Source organism: Amblyomma maculatum, chromosome 2 (assembly GCF_055883805.1).
Source record: "Amblyomma maculatum isolate TAMU_Amacu chromosome 2, ASM5588380v1, whole genome shotgun sequence".
Classification (NCBI taxonomy): Eukaryota; Metazoa; Arthropoda; class Arachnida; order Ixodida; family Ixodidae; genus Amblyomma; species Amblyomma maculatum.
Genome location: NC_139345.1, coordinates 113,472,323 through 113,498,202, shown reverse-complemented (window position 1 = coordinate 113,498,202; position 25,880 = coordinate 113,472,323). Strand labels below are relative to the sequence as shown.

At 42.2% G+C, this 25,880-nt stretch overlaps 1 protein-coding gene across 1 annotated transcript in view; it reads left to right on the top strand.

Moving 5' to 3' along the window:
- The window catches only part of LOC146199595 (neurobeachin-like protein 1), a 107,103-nt gene that overhangs the window by 61,161 nt on the left and 20,062 nt on the right, over positions 1-25,880 (top strand). Inside the window, exons 34-49 of the mRNA XM_084595114.1 lie at positions 1,898-2,044; positions 3,833-3,974; positions 5,257-5,398; positions 5,888-5,994; positions 7,150-7,405; positions 9,231-9,418; positions 11,809-11,958; positions 12,564-12,721; positions 13,597-13,721; positions 14,851-14,974; positions 17,326-17,477; positions 18,580-18,713; positions 19,320-19,526; positions 20,347-20,471; positions 22,410-22,550; positions 25,121-25,251. Of these exons, the coding sequence (XP_084451240.1) occupies positions 1,898-2,044; positions 3,833-3,974; positions 5,257-5,398; positions 5,888-5,994; positions 7,150-7,405; positions 9,231-9,418; positions 11,809-11,958; positions 12,564-12,721; positions 13,597-13,721; positions 14,851-14,974; positions 17,326-17,477; positions 18,580-18,713; positions 19,320-19,526; positions 20,347-20,471; positions 22,410-22,550; positions 25,121-25,251 (2,429 nt within the window). The remainder of the gene's footprint in view (positions 1-1,897; positions 2,045-3,832; positions 3,975-5,256; positions 5,399-5,887; positions 5,995-7,149; positions 7,406-9,230; positions 9,419-11,808; positions 11,959-12,563; positions 12,722-13,596; positions 13,722-14,850; positions 14,975-17,325; positions 17,478-18,579; positions 18,714-19,319; positions 19,527-20,346; positions 20,472-22,409; positions 22,551-25,120; positions 25,252-25,880) is intronic.

The following is a 25,880-nucleotide window of genomic DNA, read 5'->3' as shown; positions in this document are numbered from 1 at the left end:
AAGTATTGAGAGTGAAGTTTTAGCGTGGATCCTGGGAAATTTGTTACACCATATTCATTCCAAAAGGGTGCTGACTAGTTCTTCTGAGTGTGGATGTTGCGAATTTAGATTGAAGGCAATAAAATATTTAAAATCAATTTTATCAACCGTGCATACAAAAACCCACTTTTTGTGCTGGACAGAGGCAAACAACTAAAATAGCAGGCCGGGAGACTGAAATGGAAGTTTTGACCTATGAAGTGACAAAGGGCCAACCGATGACGTCACAGATACTGTCACAGAACATGTTGCGCGCCTGTCGGCTGCCTAAACTAATGACTATAAATGACTGCTTGAACATTATCTTCCTGAAATGACCAAACACAAACTTGAAATTTTCTCCTTCAGGAAATGAAGAGAAAATATCGCAGTTTGTATGCAAGCACTGATGTCACCCATGCAACGATGCCTATAGAAATAACACAGCTGGGGCCATGAAAAGGAGAGTATTAAAATTAATTTTCAGTGCAACAAAATGCCATCTGGAAGGGAAGTTTGGCACAAGAAGTCAGAAGACTGCGGATAATGTACCATAAAATGTGGACGATGAAAAATGCTAGAGTTGCCCTTCAGCATGCCCATATAGAGCCAGAGAATCAATTTTCACTCTAAACAAATATTAAAATGAATTTCCTGCATTGTTCCTTTATTATAGGGCAAACTTTTTACTTGGCAAATATGTGGTAATATATCAGAATTAGAATGTATCAAATTAGGAGGGATCACAAGTATATAGAACTTTGCTTTAATTCTAAATATGATGTAGTATGTACTCTTAACACCCACCCTTGCTCAGCCATATGGCTATAAGGAGTGCTATTCAGCTTTTGCACAAACTTCATAGTTGAAGAAACATGTGTCCTGGTTCAGTGTTTGAATCTGGGACCACCACCTTTCCAGGGCATTCACTCTACCAACAGAACTAAGTAAAATGGCTAACTAATCAAATCATAGGGCAAGAGCAAATTGATCAATAACTCGAAGTGGGAATGGTGTCGGTATAATTTTTTTCTGGTCAATCTTCATATGGGAAAGTCATTGTTTCAATTCTACTTCGCCTTAAGGCTTTCCTCTAAAACATTGTACCTATAAGTTTTCTACAGCACTCGTTACAGTCCACTCACCCCAGTTTAAATGGCATCACGTCATAGTCCATGGTCGTTGAAAACTCTTGCATTCACTCTCCACGCAATGAGAATGTTGTTCAAGCAAGCTGAGGAGGGCGCTCTCGTGGATGTTGTCCGTATGCATGGGGCTACTTTTACCATTTGTTTTGTGCTAAGGAAGGGTGATGTCTAGAACCTCCTCCAATGCATTAGCCAGGGGAGACTGGCACAAAAAAATTGGGGGGGTTTAAGCATGGCTTGAACCTAGTGATAGAGTGAAAGCTGTGAGTGTTGCAGCGAATTTTTCTGCGGATATTTGGATTTAATGTGCCGCCGTCACAATATTCGAACGAACCTTCTGTCCTAGCAACTCACTGTTGTCGTTCCCCTCTACCAACTACCGAGTTATGTGTCTTCTTCATCTTCTTCTTCCTCTTCTTTTTCTCTTTCTTCTTCATGCGGTATACGGTGCCACGGTGCCATGCCGATGGCTTGAAAACCTAGCGCAGTGTAGCTTTTGCTACAAAAAGGGTAGAGTAAAGCCTGGTAACTGTTCTGCGAGGCTAGGATTGTCCAACACATAACTGACACAACCACCCAACATCGACAACATTATGCACTAGGGTTCCGCATGTTTGGAGCATTAGCCGTGTTTGCCTTGATTACCCTCTTTAATAGCACGTGCTCATTGTATCAGCGCTCGCATCCTTGAGTCATGGGCCACATACCTGACTGGTCCTTTGTGTGTGCAGTGGTCGATCCCGCACCAACAGCCAATGCTCAAGCCAGGAGGACCTGGCTTCCGATGCGGCCCAGCGAAGCAGCCCCGTTACAGTCACTCCCTCCCCCTTGCGCAGGGCTCAGGACCAGAGCCCCCGTATCTCTCCAGCGCAGAAAATGTAAGCCATGTGTTGCCCGCCTGCTATGACTGCCAGGCAGGAATATTATACGAGGCTGGGTACAACCTTAGAGACAATAGGGGCCACCTGTTCACTCAGTGTAAAATAAAATGAGGTGATGTGCCACCTCTCCCAACAGTGGTGTGCTGCTTTTGACAGGTGGCAGGCAAGTTTGCTTCTCATTGTCAGATAGCAGCGTGATGCAGCGTAGGCTTGGCCACCAAGAGTAGCAAGTTGCACTGCCAGTCAGTGCCTATCCAGTTTGTCATCTGCTTCAGGTCCAGCTAGAGACATCTTTTTTTTATTTTTTTGTTGATGGCATACTATGGGGGGGGGGGGATGTATAACATCTGCACTACCATCTGAAAGCAGCAAAAGAAGAGAGAACACTGAGCGAAATCCCATGCTGGGGAAAGATTGCAACAGACATAGAGAATGGAGGGGCATGCGCAGAGGGGCATAGACAAAAATGCCTTTATAGTTGTGAATTCAGGGATTTGTCATTTCAATGTTGTGCCATGTAGGGATAAAATCTGTGAAAAAAAGCTGTGCTTGTACAGTCTCGGCCGATTTGTTACTGAGCATGCTTCAACGTAACTGATGAAAGTTAGGAAATACTTTATGTTAGCACAAGCCGTTGGTACGCATGCACGTGAACCCGAACGACCATCGGAAGTTCTTTACGAAGTGGGTGAGAAAATTTCAAGTGTCAAAGCATGCTATGTAATTAGGGATGCTCAAATGTTAAAAGAACAGAACACTGTAATGTAGATCTCGAATTTTTTTGGGGCGCATTGAAAAGATTGATGTCTAATAGTATGTTCGATTCCATAGCGGTTTTGGTAGAAATGCTGTAGAAAATTTTTACCGATAATTTTTCTATCAATGCATGGGCCTGTTTTTCTGTAGTCCAATGCTGGAAACCTTGGAAACCATGAGCAGTGGCTGTGATGACGACTGGTGGTCGACAAAAAAGACTTACCAAAAACAAATACAAATTTCATTCGCCAGACAGTAATTAGATATTTTTTGCTTAGAGTAATGTCCTTTTCAGGTTTGCACTCAAGGCTGTTATGGCACAATAATGCTCGCCTCGTCGACGAAAGATTTTGTGGGCATTATCATTGCTTCATTCACAGAATTTCAAACACTCTGGTGCCATGTAGTGGCAAAATCTGAAAGCATGCTTCTCGCGATGTGAAAGGAGTGGTGGTTTTTATTTAAGGATGCAGTGTAGAGAGCGCAAAATACAATAAATTATGACAAGCACTGCTAAAACAAAAAGAAACAGTATGCACTTACGAAAATCGGCTATATTTTGCTGACATGTAGTCACGTGGGGTACTACACAGAAAGTAATAGGGTTTCTCTGCTAGATAGCGCCTCAGTTGTTTTTATGCGATTTTCAATGCCAAATTAAAATTTTTAAGCCTCTTTTCTTTGATATTGTAGTGCTCAATCTGTAGTACTATATGAGGCAAGGTCTTTTCATCTTCACCATAATCTCATGACATATTTTGACCAGTGTTCTGTCCCTTTAAGAAATTTTTGAATATGCAGTTTTCTAATAGTTCCTCAAAAATAATTTGCTGAAAGCTGCGCCTTTATAATGTAGGGACAAGGGCAACCTTTTTGTGTCTTCTCATGATCTTACCTTATGTGCAATTCTTTCAACTGTCGAACAGGTTTTACAACCTGGCCTATTGTTTGTTTTCTTTCTCTGCTTGCATATTGTTTGTATGCATGACGGTTGTTTCTTCTTCATCCCACTGCCCTTGGGTCCTGTAGGTTGGGCACATCGCCCGTGCGAAGCCCCGTAGAAAATGGCCTGAGTGGTGGCATTGAGGAACAGCTGATCAGCTGTGTTGTAGAGGCAGCGTTTCTTCTTGCTTGGCGTGGCATCGAGGGTTCCTCTAAGCAGTCCTGGATGGTGGGTACACTGCCTGCCCACTCATTTTCTTGCCTGGTTGTTTATGCTGATGAGTTGTAGACCACAAAGTGGAAAAGGTTTCTTTTTTTTTTTCTGTATCGGATGGGAGTATACAAGCGAAATTATTCGTGTTTCTTCCTTTTCCCTCTGAACTTGAATTTCGTTCAAGGGAACTTTCTTCAGCTATTAGTGTTTGTTTGAAAGTGTAGTTATATCTTTCTTTATTGTCAACTCAGCATCGCAACAGATAATGTTATCTAGAAGCATAAGTTAGCTGCTTAGCTCTTAGAGCCGACCAGGAGCTTGGTTGGGTCTAGCTTAATATGGCAGTCCCGAGTTAGCCAAGAACATCATATTGAGCTTGGCTGGAATTATTGAAAATAAATGCTTCCACAATGTTGCTTTCATGATGATAATAGGATGCACATAATGTTTTTTAATTACACTGCCCTTGACGTGGTTGAGAGATGGGTTTTCTGCTCATGTCCAGATGATCATCTTCACTTAACTGCTTTTGAGGTATTTGTAGTAATTTTTTGTGGCTTATTTTGTGTATGTTGCTCTCAACTCAAGGAAGAGTGATTCTGAACTAGAACAAAACAGTTTTCTGTGACACTTGTGTATGATAGTGTAATCTGATAGTCTGTTTATCACATTAGTTAAAATGAATGAGTGTTACTTCCTGTTGATGCTATGCATTCGGGTGGGTTGCTCAAGCGTAGTTTATAACCAAGCTTCCTGTTAGCTATGCAGATGGTACAACGGAAGTAAAACTCTGGTTTACGTTGGTCATTATTTAGCTGTTATGTCTGGTTAGTATTTTGTTATAGTTTTCTGATTTTTGGCACGGCTGCTCAGTCTTCGCATGTAATCTAGGACCACAAGCATGTATAGGCTCTGTATAGGGCACTTTCACCATGCATACTAAGAAAAGTAGCTTTTTGAGTAGTAGCTTTTTGGATCTGGACTCTTCAGAGTCCAGATTCGGAAAGCTTTTTGTATATAACATTTGTTCATGATGGACTGTGATTGACCTGTGTCCGTCTGCTAGCTCTCACAGAGACGAAGGAGATGGTAGTCAGGCTCTATCTAACCAATTGTATACGTGCTGGCCTTGTGATGCAAAGTATTTTGCAAATTGGATGCAAGTTTATGTAGTCCTAGTTGTGATTTAAGTTTCAGTATTAATTAAACTTGCTGTGCATATTATTAGCATGTTCTTTATTGCAGTCTTCGGGCATTTTTTCTAACAAGGTTTCTTTCTTATCATTTGGTGCTCCAGGAACGAGGTCAAGTGTTGGTATGTGTCAACAAGCTTGCCTTGACCAATGAACTTGTTGCATCTCATCTTGAGATCAAACGGCAGCTCTTTGAAAGGCTGCTTCAAGCCTGTTGCACCAATCTGCAGGAATCAGGTACCTACGGTAAACCTTTTTCCGCATACCTTGGTTTGGCTTGCAAAAACTCGTCAGGCAATCTGGAAGCAATGATTACTGTGAAAGGTTGTTTTCTTGCTTGAAAGTCATAATACAATTTACTCTGGGTCGTTCAAATTCATAGGGAACTGCAATTTTTTTTTATTATTATTATTATTTTTACGTGGAGTTTGAGATATTAGGAGCCTTTTTGGTGCACTTTATGTAAGTAAGCAGATCCGATGTGCCTTTTTCGAATGAATATGTTTCTATTTGAGAATTGCCCTTTCAGCTCAGTCCTTTAAATGTGCCTTCTGATCTTCGCATTGAACTCATAAAACGACTGTCTGATGGACATTATTTTGTATTGAAGCATCTGCTAGTCACATGGCTACCAGGCCAAACATTGTGTAACATGTTTCTTTGTACTTGTGCAACACAAATTTTTCAATATTTGATCTGATTTGATTTAAGCCTTTTTCTCATCTTCCTCATCAGGGCAGGCCAATGCTACCCATGCCGAGAATGCGTCTGAGCTGATGAAGCTGGTTTTCGACTTTGTCTGCCACGAAAATGTTGAGGAAGAGAGTCGACTGAGTGAGAAAGTGAGCACAATTTTATGTTCTTCTAGAGTGCAGGCGGGGATTCAAAGTTGTTGTTATTGGTTTCTGCGGCTTACCTCCAACACGAAGCTCACATAGGGTGTGCGACTTTACCATAGCTTAGCTTAATTGCAGTGCTGGACCTAGATTTAAGGCTTGCAGTCTTTTAGCATTAGTGAAAGATTTACTTGGCATAATGCCTACACTTGAAGGACCCTGAAGCACTCTTGTCAGCCCCTCTGCTGTTTATACATTTTCTCTCTGCCCTTAATCACTTCAGCTGTGTCACAGTGGGTGCCGTCATATTTCTGAAAATATAATGCTACAGTTGGCTACCGCATAAGCCATACTATTGGTTGGGTGGGAATATAGGTCGATCCCCTTACCTTGAAGTAAAAAAAATAAATAAATGAATAAAAAAATAAAACTAGAAAAAAAGTGGATAAGCACATATATTTACATCGTCGTTCTCCCTGCATCACCAGAGCTACGATCTCACTCCAAACTTCCAGACAACCCAAATGATCTCAGCAAGGTCGTCGCAAGACTACTCTGCTTCTCATCACCTCCTAGAGTGTGTCATCTAGTTCCATCAAGCGTGTTACTTACACAGCAGTTCTTGAAAGACTATGTGCAAACAGCTGATCTTGTCCGCAGCACCGCACGCCAAACCGCTGAACTGTCGCTGACAGAGCGGCCATATTGCCGTTCGCCAAAGCGAACATCACTTTTTCTGGAAAGCCACTGTAAACTGCTTCCACATGCCGTTATTCATTGCTAAAGAGGCACTTTATACTCTCAGAGGTCGAACAAAAGAGCGCACGCGAAGATAAATGCGCTTGGGATGGAAAAACAAAATGCCAGCAACTGCAGGATGTCGATACGGCTTTGGCTGTTCGTTCACGAGCAGGCATGCCACTTGTTGCCAAACTGTGCCTCAAATTCTGCTAAAGACCACTATATAAGACAAGGGGTGACTTTAGCTTGCTTTTTTTATAAAAAAATCTCGACCTATATTCTGGTTTATTCGGTAGTTCCTAAGGATTCTATCTGCCAAAATTGTGAATACAGTCTCTGGTGTCATACTTAATTCAAATCAGCTGCCGTGCTCTTGTGGAGATTGTGGCCCCCATCAAAACTTCACCAACCTTCTCCTAGCTCCTGGAGCATGTGTTGATGGTCATGGACCTGCTGATGGTGTTTGGCGAGTCGCCGGGAGACGAGGGCTGGGAGGAGATGTCCAAGCTGGCCTTGGGCATCTTGCTGGTGTGCGCTGGGAGCCACAAGCTTGAGCTTTGTGCCATGGCCACGGCTCGGCTGCACACACTCGTGCAAACACGTCCGTTCGCGTCTCTCGAGGAGTCCTGCTACCTGCTCACCGGGGTGAACGCGGTCCTCGCCAGAGCAGTCAAAGGTCAGCTAGTATTCCTTGCAGCAAAGCAGCCTCCAAACGATATTGCCAGCATTTTGGAACAGGAAATAATTTTTGTTTTTCTTTGGCAATGGTTTTCAGACTTTACCACAAAATACTTTTTTAATGTCGCACCAACACTTTCGAATTTGGCATCAAAAACATGTACGCCAAAGGGGTTGAAGCCAGAAGTATATGTATATAGGTTTGGCCATAATGCTATAGAGCATTCTTGGTGTTTGAAAATTTTTCTCATACATTTCACAGAAAAGACATGATGGTTTCTTGTGTTCGTATGCGTCCACGCCAGCAGTATGTGCTAACATATGAGAAGAGTTTTACCATCAAAATGTGCTAAGTAATAGCGCACAGAATGAGTAGCATTTTATTTTATGTGTTAAATTTTGAGTCTTCACCCTTATTAAGGCCTCGGGAAGGTGGTGTGATGGACAGCGGAGTGTCGCGCACTGATTGCATTTTTCAAAATGTTGCACTCAATGTTTAGTGCTGAGAGTGAAACAGGGTATGGGTTTTTTTTCTGTCATTTTTGTTATATCATCAGTATTTTTTCTTTCGTGTTTTTTTTTTGAGTGTGTGTGTGAAAGAAAGAATTTTCACATTGCAGGCAATATTTTAATATGTAGCAGTAATACGCTGCTCAGTGCACAGTCTGAATTTGTGCCGTTGCTTTAGATGAGCGTTACAGCTCTGAAAATTGTGGGGATAAAGAAAAAGATAATTTTCATTGAAAAATTGAATTTTGCCACTTTGACTATTTGGGCAACCTTGATCAATTCCCTTTCACAAATTAAAAGGTCATAGCCAGAAACGACGGCAAAGTGTTAGAAAAATGCGGTTAGAGCACTCGCAGCAGTTGGGAGGTGAAGGTCTGACCCATTTTCAAGCAGGTAATGCATCAAATCACGGCATCGCCTGTGATTAGGCTGAAGCCTGTGCTTTTCTCCTCAAGGCTGGCTTCGCCACTTCACCTTCCCAGGAAAGAACAATGAAAAGAAGCACTTTCTTTGCCAAAATAGAGCTCCTTTACTGGACATCTCAAAATTTATATTATCGTTTTGCTCGGCTTCTTATTTCGGGCCAAACATGGCTTTTGTGCATAACATTTCGGGCACTTAGTAGTTTAACATATTAAGACAAGATCTGGCATGCATAATCTTTCAGGTACATTGTAACTATATAAGCTATAATGCATTTAATGACATATTGTTATGTTACATGGCAGGAGGCCTTCACACTACATAAACACTGATACACTCACACAGAACTGACCGCAAGCACAAGGCGTACCAGACTTCAAAAACACAGACCGCTGCCAGGTATTTAGGCAATCTTTAGGCACCAGGTATGAAATTGTCTAAAATAAATGGTTCATGCTAAGTGAGTAACATCGTTTTGGCTAGTTGTACACAGTGGAGTGCTAGAGACCAGAAAATTTATTTTCCGCTGCCGTGTAATACTTAGTGCCATGTCCGCTTGCTAGAAGCATGCACTGATTTTTCACAAATTTATTGCATTTACAACACAAAAGTGTTAAAACTAAAAATATATCTACGAATAGCAAATTAACCTCTATAAGCGGTGCAGTTTTCATTCACTCTACTTAGACATCAAGGAAGCAAGGTGGTTGAGGAGTGTGTCCTCTAAATGGCAGGCCTAATCAGATGGCACTTATGCAAATGTTGGTTTCACGTGGCATTATAACCTTGCAGATGTCGAGATGTGGCCTCTGGCCGCTGCGGCGCACTTGGTTTCTGCTGTTCAGTCCAGCTCACATTGACCGTCAGTTGTGGTTGCCCTGTCATTGCAGATGGAGACCAGGAGCAGTACTCGTTCGTTATTCCGGTGGTGCGTGCTCTGCTTGAACGAGTGGGCCTAAGGTTACGTGCCTGGCAGCACTTACCATCACAGCCTAACATGGATGCTGGGCCGGCCTTCTTTGACCAGTTCCAGAAGTATGCCCTCACATCTGAATGGACTTCGTTTGTCTCCAATGTGGTTAGTGTCGCTTTTCATCATGTCTGGAATGCCACTGTACTAGTACCATTGATATTGCTAATTTACGAGGCTAAATATTATTATCTATCCGAAAAGTAGAAGCACACATTGTTTTTATGTAGAAATGCATTCTAGGCGTTAAGCGTTAGATTTTCACCCATTTTTACGTCTCAGCCTTGTGCTAGCCCCTTTGCACAGATTACCCACGTTATGCAGGCAAAGTTGGAATGATTTACAGTACAAAGAAGGCACAGTCGAGCCTTGTTAATTTGGTGCCCGTAAATTAGAAAGTTTGAACAATTCAGCCTCTCTGCTCCATCTCGTTAAATTATGCATAAGTCGATGGCGGAATTCTCTGGGTAATTCAGAGTGAAGTCACATGTGCACCGGTTAAGTTGGATTGGAGATATGCTAGGAACAGTGCTGGCATACTACTGATGTCAGTTTTCGAGGCACGCATCGCTACTGCCCTCATCCGAAAACCAGTGTCGGGTCAGAAACCACCCTCCTTTCTGAAAACTTATCAAAAGCAGCACTGCTATAAGTTCAAGGTGAGTTTTCAAAGCACGCATCACTACCGTTATCACTGTTCAGGTGAAGGAGGAGGAAGGAAGCCTCTGTGCACGTGTCAGGCCTGCCATTCTGTGATTTTCTACATTGCAAATAACATATAGCCAGCATGTTGTGGCGTGGCAGTGCGTGTGGTGCTTTTGTAGTGATAGGGATACGCTGCATTGAGGTGTTGATGCCAGCTGAGCAGGCTACGGACGTGGCCAGTGGCTTGGGAACACAGACAAAATTTTGAAGGCACTAAAGGAAGACATTTCCTGTGAAGAGGTGATGCTAGCTTTACTTGCAGAGAAGCACCCTAGAAACTTGCATAAAAAAATGAGGCGTAAATCCTGGAAGCTTTCAAAAACAGTCTGTTTCATGTGGCTTGGAAGTGTCTACAAACCATCGCACCATTTGGAAGAAGTATAATTGCAATAGATTGGTGCAGTGAATGCAATAGATTGGTGCAGTGAATGATACGCAGCTTCGATTAAATGGCCGATTAGCCCACGCGCAAGCAGAAAGCGATGCTCCCCACAAGAGCACCGATTCCTTTAAAGGGTTTTAGAGTTGCTTTTTACACACTTTAAGAGAGAGGTGACCTAGTATTCAAAACAGTGTGTGGAGAGATAAGTGCGGTGAATGGGGTAGTCATTGAGGACTGATAGAAAGTCCAACATTAGGAGCACACTTTTAACTTGGACAAGAGAGTACTGTTCTTTAAAGCACTGCTAGACAAGATGATTGCCTCGAAAGAGAACCCTTGCGCTGGCAGAGTATGGATCATGTGATTGCGCATTCAGCGACCAACATGACAGGCACATGACAGGCTCCTTCTCATCGTCGGGAAAGCGCTCAACACCAGTCACCTTCGAGAAGACTGCCAGGCAGATTGGAAGGCGTGGATGACGTCTGAAATATAACTTCTGGCTGCAAGAGCTGGATTGATGACCCAGTGCCAAAAGCACAACATGCCACTTGTAATCGACAATTTCACTATGCACTGCAGCGTTTCATCTACAGGTCAACAGACTTGCATTTCTATCGCTGAACACAACAACTACCTTACAATCTATGGAGCAAGGTATCATCCAGTGCTTTAAAAAAAAAGGCAGGAGGCATTTTGGAGTGAATACTACTTTGCGTGGACCAAACACAGCCCTTCAACATCACACTCCTGAGTGCAGTCAAAGTCATCTGAAAGCCTGAGGGCTGCAGCACCTCAGGAGGATAAAGAAGGAGATATGGCATTCATTGCCCTGCTTTTTGCCAAGTACAGCTCACTGACTATGTTGGCTCTGGTGACAGCGATGCCCTTGGTGCAACGGACAATGTTTCTGAAGGAGATTGCCCCTGCGAGGAGCTTCCAGCATGGCATACCACCACAGAAGCTGCGATTGTCCTTGTTATTGTGGAGGAATATTGCCTTGAGGCCCCTTCTAACACGCTTACAGTGGAGAGGTTGGCATATATATGAAAGTCGTCCTTGCTTTCCAACTTTCGCCACAACACAAACTAACATTACTAACATCATTGCGAAAAAAGGGTGCGAAATGGAAGCTTTGTTCATTCAATAATTTGCCATTGAAATAATGTGGACAATATTTTTTTTACTTTTGTGAGATCTGAATTAAAAAGGTCTTGTAGCAGCCTCTACCGATCACAAGGGTTCTTTTCCTCTTTTCATTTTATCTATCGTAATCACTTAAAATATTGCTTAATGCTCTTTGAATACATAAGGCCTCCTTTCAGAAGTTACCACAAATGCATTTCCTATCTTGTGCCCTTGCATTAGTAAAGTTAAGTTGCCACAGTTTTGTCTAATGCTTTGTGCACAGGTGAAACCAGTACAAGAGCAGTACAGCTCAATGCTGATCAGGGAGCAACACGAAGCAATGAATGGCTTCTGGAATCAGTGCTATGAAGGCATCATGGTTGCCATGCACAAACGAAGCAGAGGGGTTGGTGAGAGCAAGCTCCGCTTTCAGGTGAGCTCGATTGTATTCGGCACTTTCATCTCTGCACTCAAATGTACTGACTGAAGTCATTCTAGTAGCAGTAGTAGTAGTTAGTGGTCAGTTTTTTCAGGTATGTGCTTAGCTGCAATCAACACAGCCAAAGATTTTATCTAATGTTACCTTTAATGCTGAATAATACTAGCGTTGTAGCATAAGTGAGATCAGTGCATAGTTTTAGATATTGGGAGACCATTTTATGGGGCATAATATGAAAATGAAAGGCTAGTCACATGATGCTGTTCAGCAGTATTTAAAGCCAAAACCATTTAGTTTCTAAAATTTTTCTTGTATGCTTCAAGTCTGAGTATTACCTGGCTTGCTTTTAATGAATTTCATAGTCTACCGCAGGAAGTCCTAGCCAGACATTTTACGCCATATTTTAGGGTGCATAGTTTGTGAGATCTTGTCAAGTTAACACACAACGCGAACTTCAGTGATGATCATCTGCGTAACTTGTCAATGCTTGTTGTGTGTGCCTGTTTTGTTTTTTAACTTGGAGACTATGCTAGCCTAACAGTGTGCACATGCCTTGTGTGTTTTACTGCCTTACCAATTTGCGAAATATGTTTTAACAGTCGCAGGTGCTGAGCGCATTTCAAACTCGGCTTGTGGAGGAGCAGCAGCGAATACTCTCGGTGCAAACAAACCTCAGGAACCAACACTTGTTCATCTGTCGACGTTGGAAAGCCACCAAGCTTTTCCTCACAGGGCCCTGTGGCCCTTGGGCATCAAGGTGGGCATTAGTATTTGTGCTAGGCATTGTGTGGGATGGGAGTGCATGATATCTCTAAAGGGAACACGTTCACGGCCTTTCTTTTTTTTTCTTCCAAAGGATCTGGGCTTTTAGTATCTTTGTGGCCAAGCTCACTTGAAGTGTTTGGCTTTCTATGAGGCCTCACTTTCTGCAGCTTCTTTTCCTCAACTTCAGCTACCGCCTTGCACTAGGTGTCCTTTACTACCTGTGTCAGCAGGTGTCAAGCTATATTTTTAGTCTTGTTTTGTTATTGCATGCTTTCATTTAGGTATGAATGTGCTGTGTGCTGGCTGAAACCTATATACTAGTACATAGTTTTGAAGATAATATAGGTAGTAAAGTATAGAAGGAAGGTTAACAATGTAGTATTTGTCTTTAGGTGCCGCTTGTGTTGGCTGTGTTCTATTCCACTGATCAGAATTTGCCACATCATCTGACCCTCTATTTTTATGTTTTGCCTGAAGACACATTAGCCAGTCAGCCACTCTGTTGAATAAGTATGCCTTTTTCGTAGTAATTTCTGTCGCTGTTCTTATAGTTTCTAAGCTCTTTGAAATGATAGTTACATTCTTTGAATGATTCAAAAGTACAAAAGTTTTGCTTTAGTTATTTATGCACTTCCTAAAATGAATTTAGTGAAGTTAATCCTCAGTCAACATCGATTTATGTTGACAGCATGTGTATTAAAGTAGAAATTTGCCTTGTAGGCAGCATGCAGTCTGTGTAAAGCTGAACATGTACTAGATTTGATATTTGTGAAGAGTTAGCTCGTAAGTGTTCTGTCGTTCCTCGTGTTTAGAGTGAAATGACTTTACCTATTTTTCTCTGCCTTATGTGATTTCTTTCACCCCTAGTATTAACAAGCCGCTCTACTGGAAGCTGTCACAGCAGGAGAACTTTGCCAGAATGAGGCTGAAGCTGACTTTGAACCACAATTTTGACAGTCACTACCAGGCCAGCTGTCTAAGAGATAATCAAGGTTTGGACGTCTGCAATCATATGCATTCTTAACAGTGTGCATTATAGGAAAGTTCGCGGATGGGCACAGGCATCCTGGTTTTTCAGCAGGTTTTTTTTATATATATTACAGATTGTTCTTTCTAATTCTCTAGGATTCCGCCTCTCCCTCTAAGCATGAAATGGTTTTACTTATTACTACAGTATCACCTACTTGTTAAATGTTAAGCGCTTGTTGAGGACAAGATATTGCGGCATAATTCGGGTTAGAAGTACCGTATATTTCAACCGAAATTCGCAGTTTCGGTCTCGTTATTAAACACTATCAGTGTCCGGCAACAGTGGTATCGGTTTTCTGTTGCAGTAGCTTGTTTCCTCACGCTGACTCCGCATCCCTCGCAACCATTGCATGACCACGGTGCTCGTGACGTACACGCGACCGGAAGCAGGTCGATCGGCATAAGCAGCACTCGGCATTTTGCACGAGGTCTCTCATGGTCATCTTTATCCGTGCTGGACATCCCCTACAGCCAAATCGCGGGCGCTTGACTGACATTTCCGGGGTCGCGTTTTGAGAAATGCAGGACAACGAATGCATTTAGAGGTAATGAAGAGTTTCTTTGGAAAGGTTTATCTAGCAAGGGACTGCCGTAAGGCAAGACACCGGACAACGACGATAGCGAAAATACAGAACCTGAAAACACTTCCGGGGCGCACACGCCACACCCTGCTCACAGTGCTAGCGACGCGAGCAAGTGTAAGCAGTGCACATGCTAACCGACTGCTCGTGCGCTGCTTTTTCTTTGTTTTTTTTTTTCTGTATGCGTTCTGCTTCATATACTTCCATACTTTGTGAGGAAATGAGCACTACCAATTGCATTACATACCACGGTCTGGTGCAGTTGAATCCGGATATGTTGAACACCAAGGGGATTGCAAAAGAGTTTGATGTACATTGATAATTTAGTGTATAAAAAGAATGACCTTGGTTTAGCCTTAGCTAAGTGCTAGTTTTACATACGATGGTATGTTATGCATCATTTTGCTTAGTTTAGCTTATTTCACTGCTTAAATTAACATACACTGCTCAAATTTTGTACTTGCCAATTTGGTGGCTAATATGCGAATGAATGCTGTCTCACTCTTGGCAGGCATCCTGAGTAACCAGAGCACAAGCTGGCTTCCTCCCATCACGGCCGAGGCTAGAGCCATGCTGCAAAAGGAGGACATTGTGGCTGAAGAAGACATTCAGAATCTTCAAGGACAAGTGCAGGAGTGAGTGTTTGTGGCTTGTTTCTCATGTGTGGTTACTGCTTAGATTCTAAAGGGCCTTGCTTTTTAAGCCTGCTTCCTTAGTGGTTTGAGAGGAATAGTTAGTAGAGTTAGTAGAGAAATTAATGCTTAGTGTTACTAAGCGATGAGGAGAAAAAAATAATAATTTTTTTTTGCATGAAATACGATAAAGAAATCTAGGTGGGCATCACTGTTCATTATATAGTGTAGAGTTGATAGGTCAAGTTTCTGTGAAGTCCTTCTTGATCAGCCTGATCTATTTCTACGAATTGCAGCTGCCAGAAATAAGAAAAGCGAGGTGCTCTAAAGGATGGCTGGCATTTGTGTAAACACAAATGCAGGTTCAATAATGGTAGTTGGAGTCGCAACATGGAAAGCAAAACCTAGTGCTCAATGCATTACGACTTTCAGTGAAAGTCTACGGGTACCTGATGACAGATGAAGCCTTTTCTTTGTTAGGCAGCGAGAACTAATCTGAATGGTTAAAACTGATACTGAAGGATAATTGCTACTGATATGCTTATGATACCATCACCATTATCATCAGCCTGACTACACCCACAGCAGGGAAAATACCTCTCCCATATTCCTCTAGTTAACCCAGTCATGTACGTGCAGCCTGCACCCACCCAATCGCTGCAAATTTTCTGATGTCATCCACCCACCTAACTTTCTGACGCCCTCTGCTAAGTTTGCCTTCTCATGAAATGCGTTCAGTTACTTTTACCAACCATTGGTTGTTTATTTGCTTACGCATTACGTGCCCTGCCCATTTCTTCTTCCCAATTCTGGCTAGACTGTCACTAACTCGTATTTGCTCTTTGACCCACTCTGCCCGCTTCCTGTCTCTTAATTACACCTATCATCTTCCTTTCCAGTTCTTATGATAGAATAATGTTGCTCTACTGATTTTTTGCATTAATTTTGCCCCCACCTGTAACGTGTTCTGTAAGGCTAATTGCATACACTAAATAAAAAAATGCCATCTAGCTGGGTTCAAAGCTAGTAGGAGCTTTTGAAAAGCTTCTACTATATGCTTCTTGGTGCAATTTGTCATTCATTGATAATTTCATGTGTTTGTGTCCTTATGATTAGTTGTGATGACAATAACACAGCCTGTGTTATTATGTGTTGTAAACAGTTATAAATTTCTAGTGCCTCTTGTGTTTTTTGTTTTTTTATTCATATATATATATATTTTTTTTTTTTTTATGCTCTGTGACGAACTCGGTGGGGATGGATTTTTGGATGTATTGAGCTATGTAAGACCATTGGTTGGATCTCCATAGGGCACAGTGTAAAAAAAAATCCTATGAAGGCAAACAGTTTTGTGCATACCTCTTAATCGTAACAAACATGACAGCGACCACAAACAAAGGTGACCCCACACCACACTGTCCAAGGGGGAAAAAAATATTAAATGCTTCTACGCAAGAAAGCACACCCCTACAAGATTGCTTCTGTGCACCATTGCAAAGAACTTTGGGAAGCTGTCTTGCGGGGGCACGTGTTTTTGGGGAGCAGCTTTCTTGGCGGTGCGTAAATGGCAAGGCACCATCATGCCTGCATTGGCAGAGATCTGACATCAAATCTTCGCATCATGCCTGCATTATAATGCTGCACGCTGCCTCACACAGACTTAATGGCGCATATGGGCAGTGCTGTCACTCTTTGACGCAGAGATAGCCAGATAACACCGCACACAGTTCCTGCGGCATATGGAAAAGCATATATAGATTTGTTGCAGAAAAGTGAGATAAGGGAGACCCATAGCTACCCTGCTTTCTAAGCATTTAGAGCAGGATGAGAAGCAAAATTGAAAAGAGAAAAAAAAAACACAAATACGAGTCACTTAGGACACAGTTCAGTTCAGTTCAGTCGTTCAGTCGTGTCCGACTCTTCGTGACCCTATGGACCATATCATGTCACGCTTTCCGATCTCTCACTATCTTCCTAACATCACATAACTTCATCTGCAGCGCCTCGAGGATCACTTAGGATACAGTGAGAAGGAAAAGAGACTGAGGAAAAAGAAATGAACAAATGCTATTTTCGAGTAGCATAATGTGAGCTGGTTTCATGCTCTCAGTCTTCAGCTCACTTCCTGCATAGTGCCGTAAAACTCTTATCAGTCGTTATCCTCTCGCAACATTTTATTGATTGCTTTCATGGGCACGCCTAGCGTGCTCACATCTTTTTTTTTTGGGGGGGGGGGGGGGGGGGACATTTCTGATAAGGTGAACAAATTTTCTTGTTTCTTCAAGTACATCTTAGAGGGAGCGTACCCTCAAGGGCACCCATTTTTCTTAACTTGAAGCTTTTATATCTTTCAGGTTGGAGAACCCAGACGTCATAATCGATAAGAAGAAGCCTGTCATTGAGGAAGATTGTGAGCTGGTGACTCTGATGAAAGTTGTGAAAGGTCGCTTCGAGGTCACGGCTACTCAGATCTACTTCATAGACCTTTCACCAGTCAGAGAAGAAGGTAACAACTACAAACTCGTTATTTATACTCGGGAACAGCTTTCTTTAAATATGCAGGCAGGGTTACAGGAGCGGAGCTTTCATCACAGTGGTACTACACCGAGAAATTCAGGCATAGCTGGTCTCAATTAAGGTCTTGGTTTAATTTCTGTCTTGGCATTGAATTTGTAGTTTTCTGGCCGCCAAATACGCAGAACTGAATGCTTGTGGCAATGTAAATTTGCGTCTAATCATTAGTCTGCATGATATACACGGTCAAAACAAGCATATTAGCAAAAGCATTCCAGAACTGGCGAGGAGATGCAGCAGAAACGACCTGCCTATGCCTCACGGGATCGCCGGCAGGTGGCACAACTATCGGCATGCACATGGCATGTTGTTACACTCGTTCACTAGCTGGTATTGTAGTAAAACCTTGATCTAATAATAACGGTAATTGTGCTGAAATGATATAATATTTAAGAGCGATATCCGCCAAATTTCTGGAGCAGCGAGGTTCTGCTGTGGAGTTTTTCAGCTCTCTAGTTGTCACTACACAGCCATGGAGAACCACCGAATATAGTTTTGGTCAAACTTTATTTCAAAATTTTAAGAGCTGACAAGGAACAGATAATTATAATAAAGGGCTTGCGGAGCTACAACTTAATGGCTGATCTACCATTCATGCTAAAAAAATATACTGACGAAAAATTCCGCTTTAATCAGTGCCCGATTCGTGGTGGAGTTTTAGCACTATTTTGTTCATGATAGTAGTTGCATTTTGTTGGCTTGATCGACATCACAGACAGCTGCATACAAACAGCTTCCTTTGAAACAAATGTTTTGTGTGTTTACATGCCTCCTGGTGGCTGCAGTCTTGACTCCATGTAAGGCACTTGACCACCTGTGTGCTACATACCTTAGATTACATTCACACTTCATCTCGTTACTAATTTGAACACAGAGTTGCACCTTAGGTCAACCTTGCTGGGGGCCCACTCTACTATGGCTATGAATTGCAGATGCTTGCAGTCTTGTTGCTTTGCAGATGCTTGCAGATGCTTGCCAACACTAAGGGGTGGTCATCGTTGCGTGAGCTAAGTCATGAAAACTGTTCCCTGCAGGTGAAAGGCATGACTTCACATATCCGCTTCATATGCTGCGAGAGGTCCACCTGCGACGCTACAACCTGCGTCGCTCTGCTCTCGAGTTCTTTCTTGTTGATCAGACCAACTTCTTCCTTAACTTTACAACAAAGGTCAGTAGCAGAAAAAATTTTGCGATTGTCTGTATGCTGATTTCATCATATCATGTTGCTAATAAGCTTCAATTCCTAGAAATTAAAAAAAAAAATGTTTACTGATGGTTTTGGTGGCCTTCACTTAAATGGATGTGTATAAATATTTGTGAAGAATATGTTTTTATTCTTATGCAAAAGCAAGCTGGTAGGCACAACTTGAGTGCAGCTGTTGCATAACTTTTTAAAATATATTTTACTATATTGTGTTTGATGGTTTCCACGTATGGTCCTAAATCTGGTGAATCAATTTTTGCGAAGTTAGGGAAGGTTTAATGTCGTGGCCATTTTCTTGAAGTCTTTCACTGTTCTTATCTAGTTAACTAGAGGAGAAAGTACTGGAGGGGATAAGTTTTTCTTTTTTGTATTTAATTTTTGTGGCAGTACCTGTAAAGTAGTCAGTCTTAGTTTGTGGAGCCTCTAAATGCAGATTAGTCTGTCACTTATGAAAGAGTAGAAAATGTTTACTCGCATTCTGCGATGGACATGAGCACTGTCACTGCTATGGCTGTATTGGAAGGTCACTTGAAAGTCACGTGAGGTCACTTGAAGGCCACTGCTGTGCAGACGCGGAACAAGATATTTGGTCGTGTCGTGGCCCTGCATCCACCCAACCTGCTATACTCGTCTGGCACCCGCTCCCCAGCTGAGCTTCTGCGGGCATCGGGCCTCACTCAGCGCTGGGTGAACCGAGAGATCTCCAACTTCGAGTACCTCATGCATCTCAACACCATTGCAGGGCGCACCTACAACGACCTCAGTCAGTACCCTGTGGTAAGTTCACCAAACATTAGGCGAGAGTGTTTCGTTTGTCACTTTTCATGACCCCCTTGGCTACATGTCCAGGTCATTTGAGTGACCTCGCAACGCAGAGCACGTTCTTCAGTACATTGGTTAGTCACTTTAACTCACTGTTGAGGTGCGAAGATCACTCACTCAGGATGCAGTGGACAAGGAGGAAATGAAATAAAGTGGCAGCAATTTAACCACGGTTACTCTCAAAAGTCGAGCGATAGAAAATGATTCTGTTACTACGCTGTCTTATCAAGGTCAGTCAAGGATCGACTTTTGCGTCTAGTATGGCTATTGCTCTGAAAGCTGCCTGGTAGCTTAAAGGCTAATCGAGAGGAACACAACAGAGTATCGCTTATGTACGACGAGTTTCAGGCAAATGGTCAGTTATTCTCATAGGATGTGGCAAACGATGAAAACATAGCCAAATTAAAGCGCCCAAAGGTCTGATGATAGGAAATGATTCTGTTGCTATGCTGGCTTAATAAAATCTGTCAAGGTCAAGGATAGCACTGACACTTAGATCAACCTTTGCATTTAGTAAAGCTACCGCTCTGAGAAAAAGGACACATGGTCATGGAAGCGGTACCAATCGTAGGATATTCTTCAAGCTTGTAAAACATCCGGTGTTCTTGTGGAATTGTGAAACTGCTTTAAATAAGACAGCTGTGAACAGTTTTATATTTTTGCTAAATGCTGTTGAATGCCGCTTGCATCTTGGTTTTTAATTGGAGCATCAAGTGTAAATGTTTGCGGTGATGCTGCTAGTTACTGCGAGACACCACTAATCATTTCGTTCCAGTTTCCCTGGATACTGGCAGACTACTCTTCTCCCAAGCTGGACTTTGAAGATCCTGCCATTTACCGGGAGCTGTCTCGTCCCATTGGCATAATCAACCCAAAGAACATTGAGGAGGTCAAGGCCAAGTGAGTCTTTGTCAGCTTTATTTTTTCTCTGTTCCTTACAGATGATATACAGTATATGTTCTCACATTTCAAAGCCAATGATTGAATGTCAATCAATTTGAATGTCAATTCAGCATGTTAATTGTACATATCTTGACTTTCAACTGTTTAGTAACAGTATAACCATAGCTTGGCAGAATCACAAGTGCTCACTCGGGCTCACTCAAAGTCAATGTCCATGTGGTGCCAGTTTATCTTATTTTTTTATCAAAATTGTAATGGGGGGGGGGGGGGAGTCATTTGTCGTAAAGCATTCCATGCGATGTCATATGATTTCCTGCTGCATATAGCATATGGCTGCTAGTCAGGTTAGAGGCTAGCTTGTGACTGGGGTTCGAACCAATGTCACATGTACATTTACAATCTAGGTCAGAAGTTTTGAAGCCAAAGGATTTTCGTCTCAGCAGCCAAAAAATGAAAGATAGCTTAGCTCTGCTATGCCTGGATATACGTAGCGAAAAGCAGTGACTACCTCGGAATCAGAAGAAGTTAATTTCTCCAGTCTTCTGCGCCGTTCGCCAGCAGCTATATTCTCCTTGGCTTCCATGTCGAGCGCGTCTAGGTTCACCGGTGTTCTATAATTCGTTTAGAGGAAAGGAAAGGCGCAGCATCTGTCACTCGCGGAAGGCAAGAAGCGCCGCCTGGCGGCGTTGGAGCGCACTCGTTCCCACTTGGTCCTCATAGCTGACGGCAAATGGGTGACCTCACATCCTTGACGTCACCCTAATTGAGTAACTTAACTATTTTAGTCTTTGGCACTTTCAAATTGCGTGCCAATCGCAGTATCTGTCACTCACGTAATCCCGCTATTATCCTCATGGTAGACAAGCGGAATTATTATGAAGAGCATTTCATGACCTGGGGCGTGGCACAGCGGTAAAGTGCTCGGCTGGGGATCCAAGGGATGGAGGTTCGATTCTTGGGTGGAGACTAAGTTCCTTTTCTTTTTTTGAATGAGGAGGAGTCGCAGACCTCTTAAGCATTGCTAGGCAACACCGGCAGAGCTTGGCGAGGGGGCTGCACAGCTGACCTTGGCTGTGACATCACTCGGTCGCGGCATACAGCATACGCGAAGCTCGGCTCCGAACCTCATAGTGAAGCTTTTCGCTTCAAAAGAGCAATCAGGCCATTACTGAAAGCCAGAAAGCATTTAAAATGCTCGGCAATGACAGCAAGAAAATGCCTTACAGCATTTCATGGCCCTTTGTCTGCATCGACTACACAAATCTAGATGCTGAATATACAATCCTAGCAGAAACAACTTTTATACATGTTGAAAGCCTCACTCGAAAACATTCCGACCATGGGATTATAATGTTTTTGTATTCATAAACGTAGGCTGTCTTAAGTGCCTCTGCTGAATTGTTATTGCTTCTTTAGAAATTAAGTTGTTTTCCTACTGTTCAGAACTATCAAAGCAACATGAATTTTGTGTTGAACAACCTTTTAGTTCAGATACAGCATGAATATGAAATCTAAATTTTGCAACTTAATCTTTTTGAAAACACCTACATAACAAGTCGACGACCGATTTTTCGGACTCTCCAGAGGCCGCGAAAATGTTCGAAAATTTGGGCAGTTCGAAAAATCAAACTTTGTAGAAAAAATCACTTTACATAAACTTCTGATTGCCACTATGTGGAGGAAGAATCAGTCTTTCTTGGCATTATAGACTGAATTTGAGTGCCTTTATTAAACCCAGTTTAGTTGCAATTGAGTTTCAGCCCCATTTTATGTGCACCCGCTGCATTTTTAATTTTCTACTGATGCAAGCCTAGAGCATGACTGACTGTGAGTGAATAGTCTGTGTTTGAATCCTAGTTAGCCTTTTGCAACCCTCATGAATGAGCCTGTGGCCAGGGCTTAGAAAACGTTCTGCCTTTACTGCACCACCAACAGGTACGATGGTTTCGTGGACATCACAGGAACGATGGAGAAGTTCCACTATGGCACGCACTACTCCAACTCGGCTGGTGTCTTACACTACTTAGTGCGCCTGGAACCCTTCACCTCTCTGCACATTGAGCTGCAGAGTGGCAGGTGAGTTCCCGAAGTGGCGCGTACCTTGCATTCCAGGGCTGGCTTGTAACAGAGGACATTAGTGCACTACCGTTTGCTTTTTCTGGTGGTCAGACTTTAATTGCTTGTTGCATTTAATGTAGTAGCCAAACTAATCGTGGGCATTCCTCGCAGGGGCACCATTTAAGTGATGAACTGAGATGACAGGTTCAATATTTAGCGTGATCTCAATGTGACATTTTAATCTAAGGCATAGGCCTACTTATTTTATACAGGATAATGACCTGCGTAGCTCGAGTCAGGGATAAAAAGAAAAGGCTGTGCATAGCTGCTGGGTGAAACCAGTGACATAATGTTTGCTCTTATATGTAGCTCCTCAGTGTGCCTTTTTTTTTTTTTCTTTTTATGTAATCAAGTCTTTTAACTGAGGTGAATTATGCAAATTCTTAAATGTCCACTTTAGTGCCAAGATCCTTTCGTTGAATTGTAGATGGGTTCAGAAACAACTGTAATCATCATCTTTCTTTTTTTTTTTTTTTGTAGTAACATACCTCTTGCGTGGCTCTTCTGTTATTTAAATAAAGTCAATGAAATGTATATATATATATAGAGAGAGAGAGAGAAAAGCCGCATGACTTAACTCATGGGCTACCACATTGCAGTGTTTTCAACATTGATTTGACTGAATGAAACATGTGTACCAACTTTGCCCAAGAAAGTGGTCACAGCTCATTTCAACAGGCTGTACAATAGTACATATAAAAACAATTTAGGCTACTTAGAGCTACACAGCTATACGGCTTTCCTTTCTCTCTCTCTCTCTCCCTCTCTCTCCATTCATTTTTTTCTTCATAGCAGCTTCATACAAGCTTTGTCTGAATTGGCTGTCAGTAGCCCTCCTTTTGTAAATTGCAGATCACTGCATGCGCTTTCCATCTTGCGATGTTGTTGGCCACTCACTTGCATTTATAATGCAGTAGCGCAAAAGTGCAGTCACGCAGCTATTGCCCTATTTTACGGGCTACTGGAAAAAAGTACTACATAGGAGATGTGTTGCTCTGAAGAACTGAATCCATTGAGAACGAAACTGGTGGGCTAGTTGGTTACTCTAGCAATATGATCACATTGCACAAAAAGAACGAGAACAGACAGAGAAGACACCAGACAGCGCTGATCTGTTTCTCAGCATCCTTCAACAACTTAATGAAATGTAATTTAACCTAATTAATCTTGCCTGATTAACCACTATAGTTAACCATTTCCTTACCGCACCACTATGCACGGATCATCGCTGACTATCTGATCCGGAGCAAAATTTCAAGGCTGTTGGTAATGATGGTGATGATGACAATATGTAGCTGTACCCTTTGTAGCAGATGGGCCTGGAACATGGAAACTGTATAGCCGTACATGTTTCACTTTCTGCTTTATTCATCTTGGAGCTGGTTCACGAATTGCAGGGATGTCTTGAATGATATTGCTACTATGTATAATGTCCTTACATCATACATAAGCAAGGTTTACTTTTGTGAGGCCAAGAAGGATTGAATTCTTGCCCTGTAGAAATCTTTGCATCTGCCTAGAATCGATGCTCGTAAAAGTCTGAAACAGTTCACCAAAATGCGCTAAATTCGCATTTTTATTTCGGAATCGTTTAAAACAAATTTTAATTTTTTCACAAGTAGGGTATCTAGAAATCACAGCATTCTAGAGTTTTTACAAGTATTTTATCTCATTTTCAAGGCTTTATGTGAGTGCAGTGGACCATCAGTAACGTTGCGACAAATACATTTGAGCCGGCATATATAGAGTCGTAATATTTGGAATTTTCGGCTATATAATGCGCACATATATTCCCTCGAAAATCTTGCGTAAAAACACTGAAAAGCCACATAAAGCCCCAGTTTTGCCGGTCATTCATTATATCAAACCGCATGCCGCATCCTTACAAGTGGCGCTGCCTCTAACAGCATTTTTTCATTATTTTTCACACTAGGAGGCAGGTTGGTCTTGCGGCCATCAGCATCTGCTGTTAGAGCCAGAGCTTTAAAACCGTTCTATGAGATCGACGAAGTGGGGTGTGCTTGAGGTTGGGCCTAGATCTCTTGTATTCATTTCCCCTACTACATTCCTCTTACTTGGTGGACCTAACCTAACAACTAAAGCCTTGCAGTGGCCTGCCTGTCTTGTTTCACTCACTTCGCTGCCGAAGGCATTGCAGAAACCAACTGTGCCGTAGTTTGAGTGGCCGATTTTTTAACTCATAGTGTGCTAATGATAGCGTTAGGCAGTTCCTAGTTTCAAACACTTATCCGCTGCAACTTGGATGCAAAACAGGTTTGGCGTAGCCTTGTCCATCAGCCAGTGTTCTGCCAACACCCTGGCAGCCGGCACATCTCTGCAAAGAATCCAGCCGCCACTTTGTGCGCAATGTATTCTTGCTTATAGGTTACAGATAAGTGCAGCGAGGTTGTGCTGTATTTTGATTTGAGTATTGTTTTAGGAGACCGTGACAACGGTTTTGAAGAAACATCAATCAAGGCATTGCATTATTCACTCTATTTATTATTTTTTTTTTTCCCGTATGCCAGGTTCGATGTGGCTGATCGACAGTTCCACTCCTTTGAGGGCACTTGGAAGATGCTGATGGAAAGTCCCAACGATGTCAAAGAGCTGATACCAGAGTTCTTCTACCTCCCAGAATTCTTAACAAACATGAATGGTACCTGCCTTGCACTTCGTCCTTGTTTTGTCCGCTTCTTGCATGGAAAGAGGTGCTGCTTTGAAGCACTGTGCATTCCTCTCACTCACTATGTAGCTAGCTACACAGCACTTTCTTGCTCATGTTATTTATGTATCTCAAGACTGATAAAATATCGGTTAAAGATGCGCGTTTTGTAAAGTTAAAGTAAGTTTCGACTGGATATATTGTTTGTAACAGCACCCAAATTTTACTGATATTGAAAGTTGTTCTTTGCTGCTCATCACTTTCTCAGGTGCACTTTTGTGTAGTACTATAATATAACTGCGTTTAAATTAAGTGTTAATATGCCTGGTCACAGTGGCTGGCAGATCTCATCTAATGCAAAACCGTGAATCGATTGGACACTGAAGGCATATTTGTGTCTTGAAATCGCAGTGTTTGTAACAATGGATTATGAATGTAATTGTGGCCTCCTAGTGTCTTAAGATCAAGCCATTTTTGTATTTAGTGCATGATACAAGATTTTAATGTAGCAGAATCAATATAGGCTACTTTCCTTTTGTGACTGAAAAATAAGCATTGCAGCTGTTGAGGAGATTTTGAAGCAACCTCATATACATAACATTTTTTACGTTGGTACAAACTGC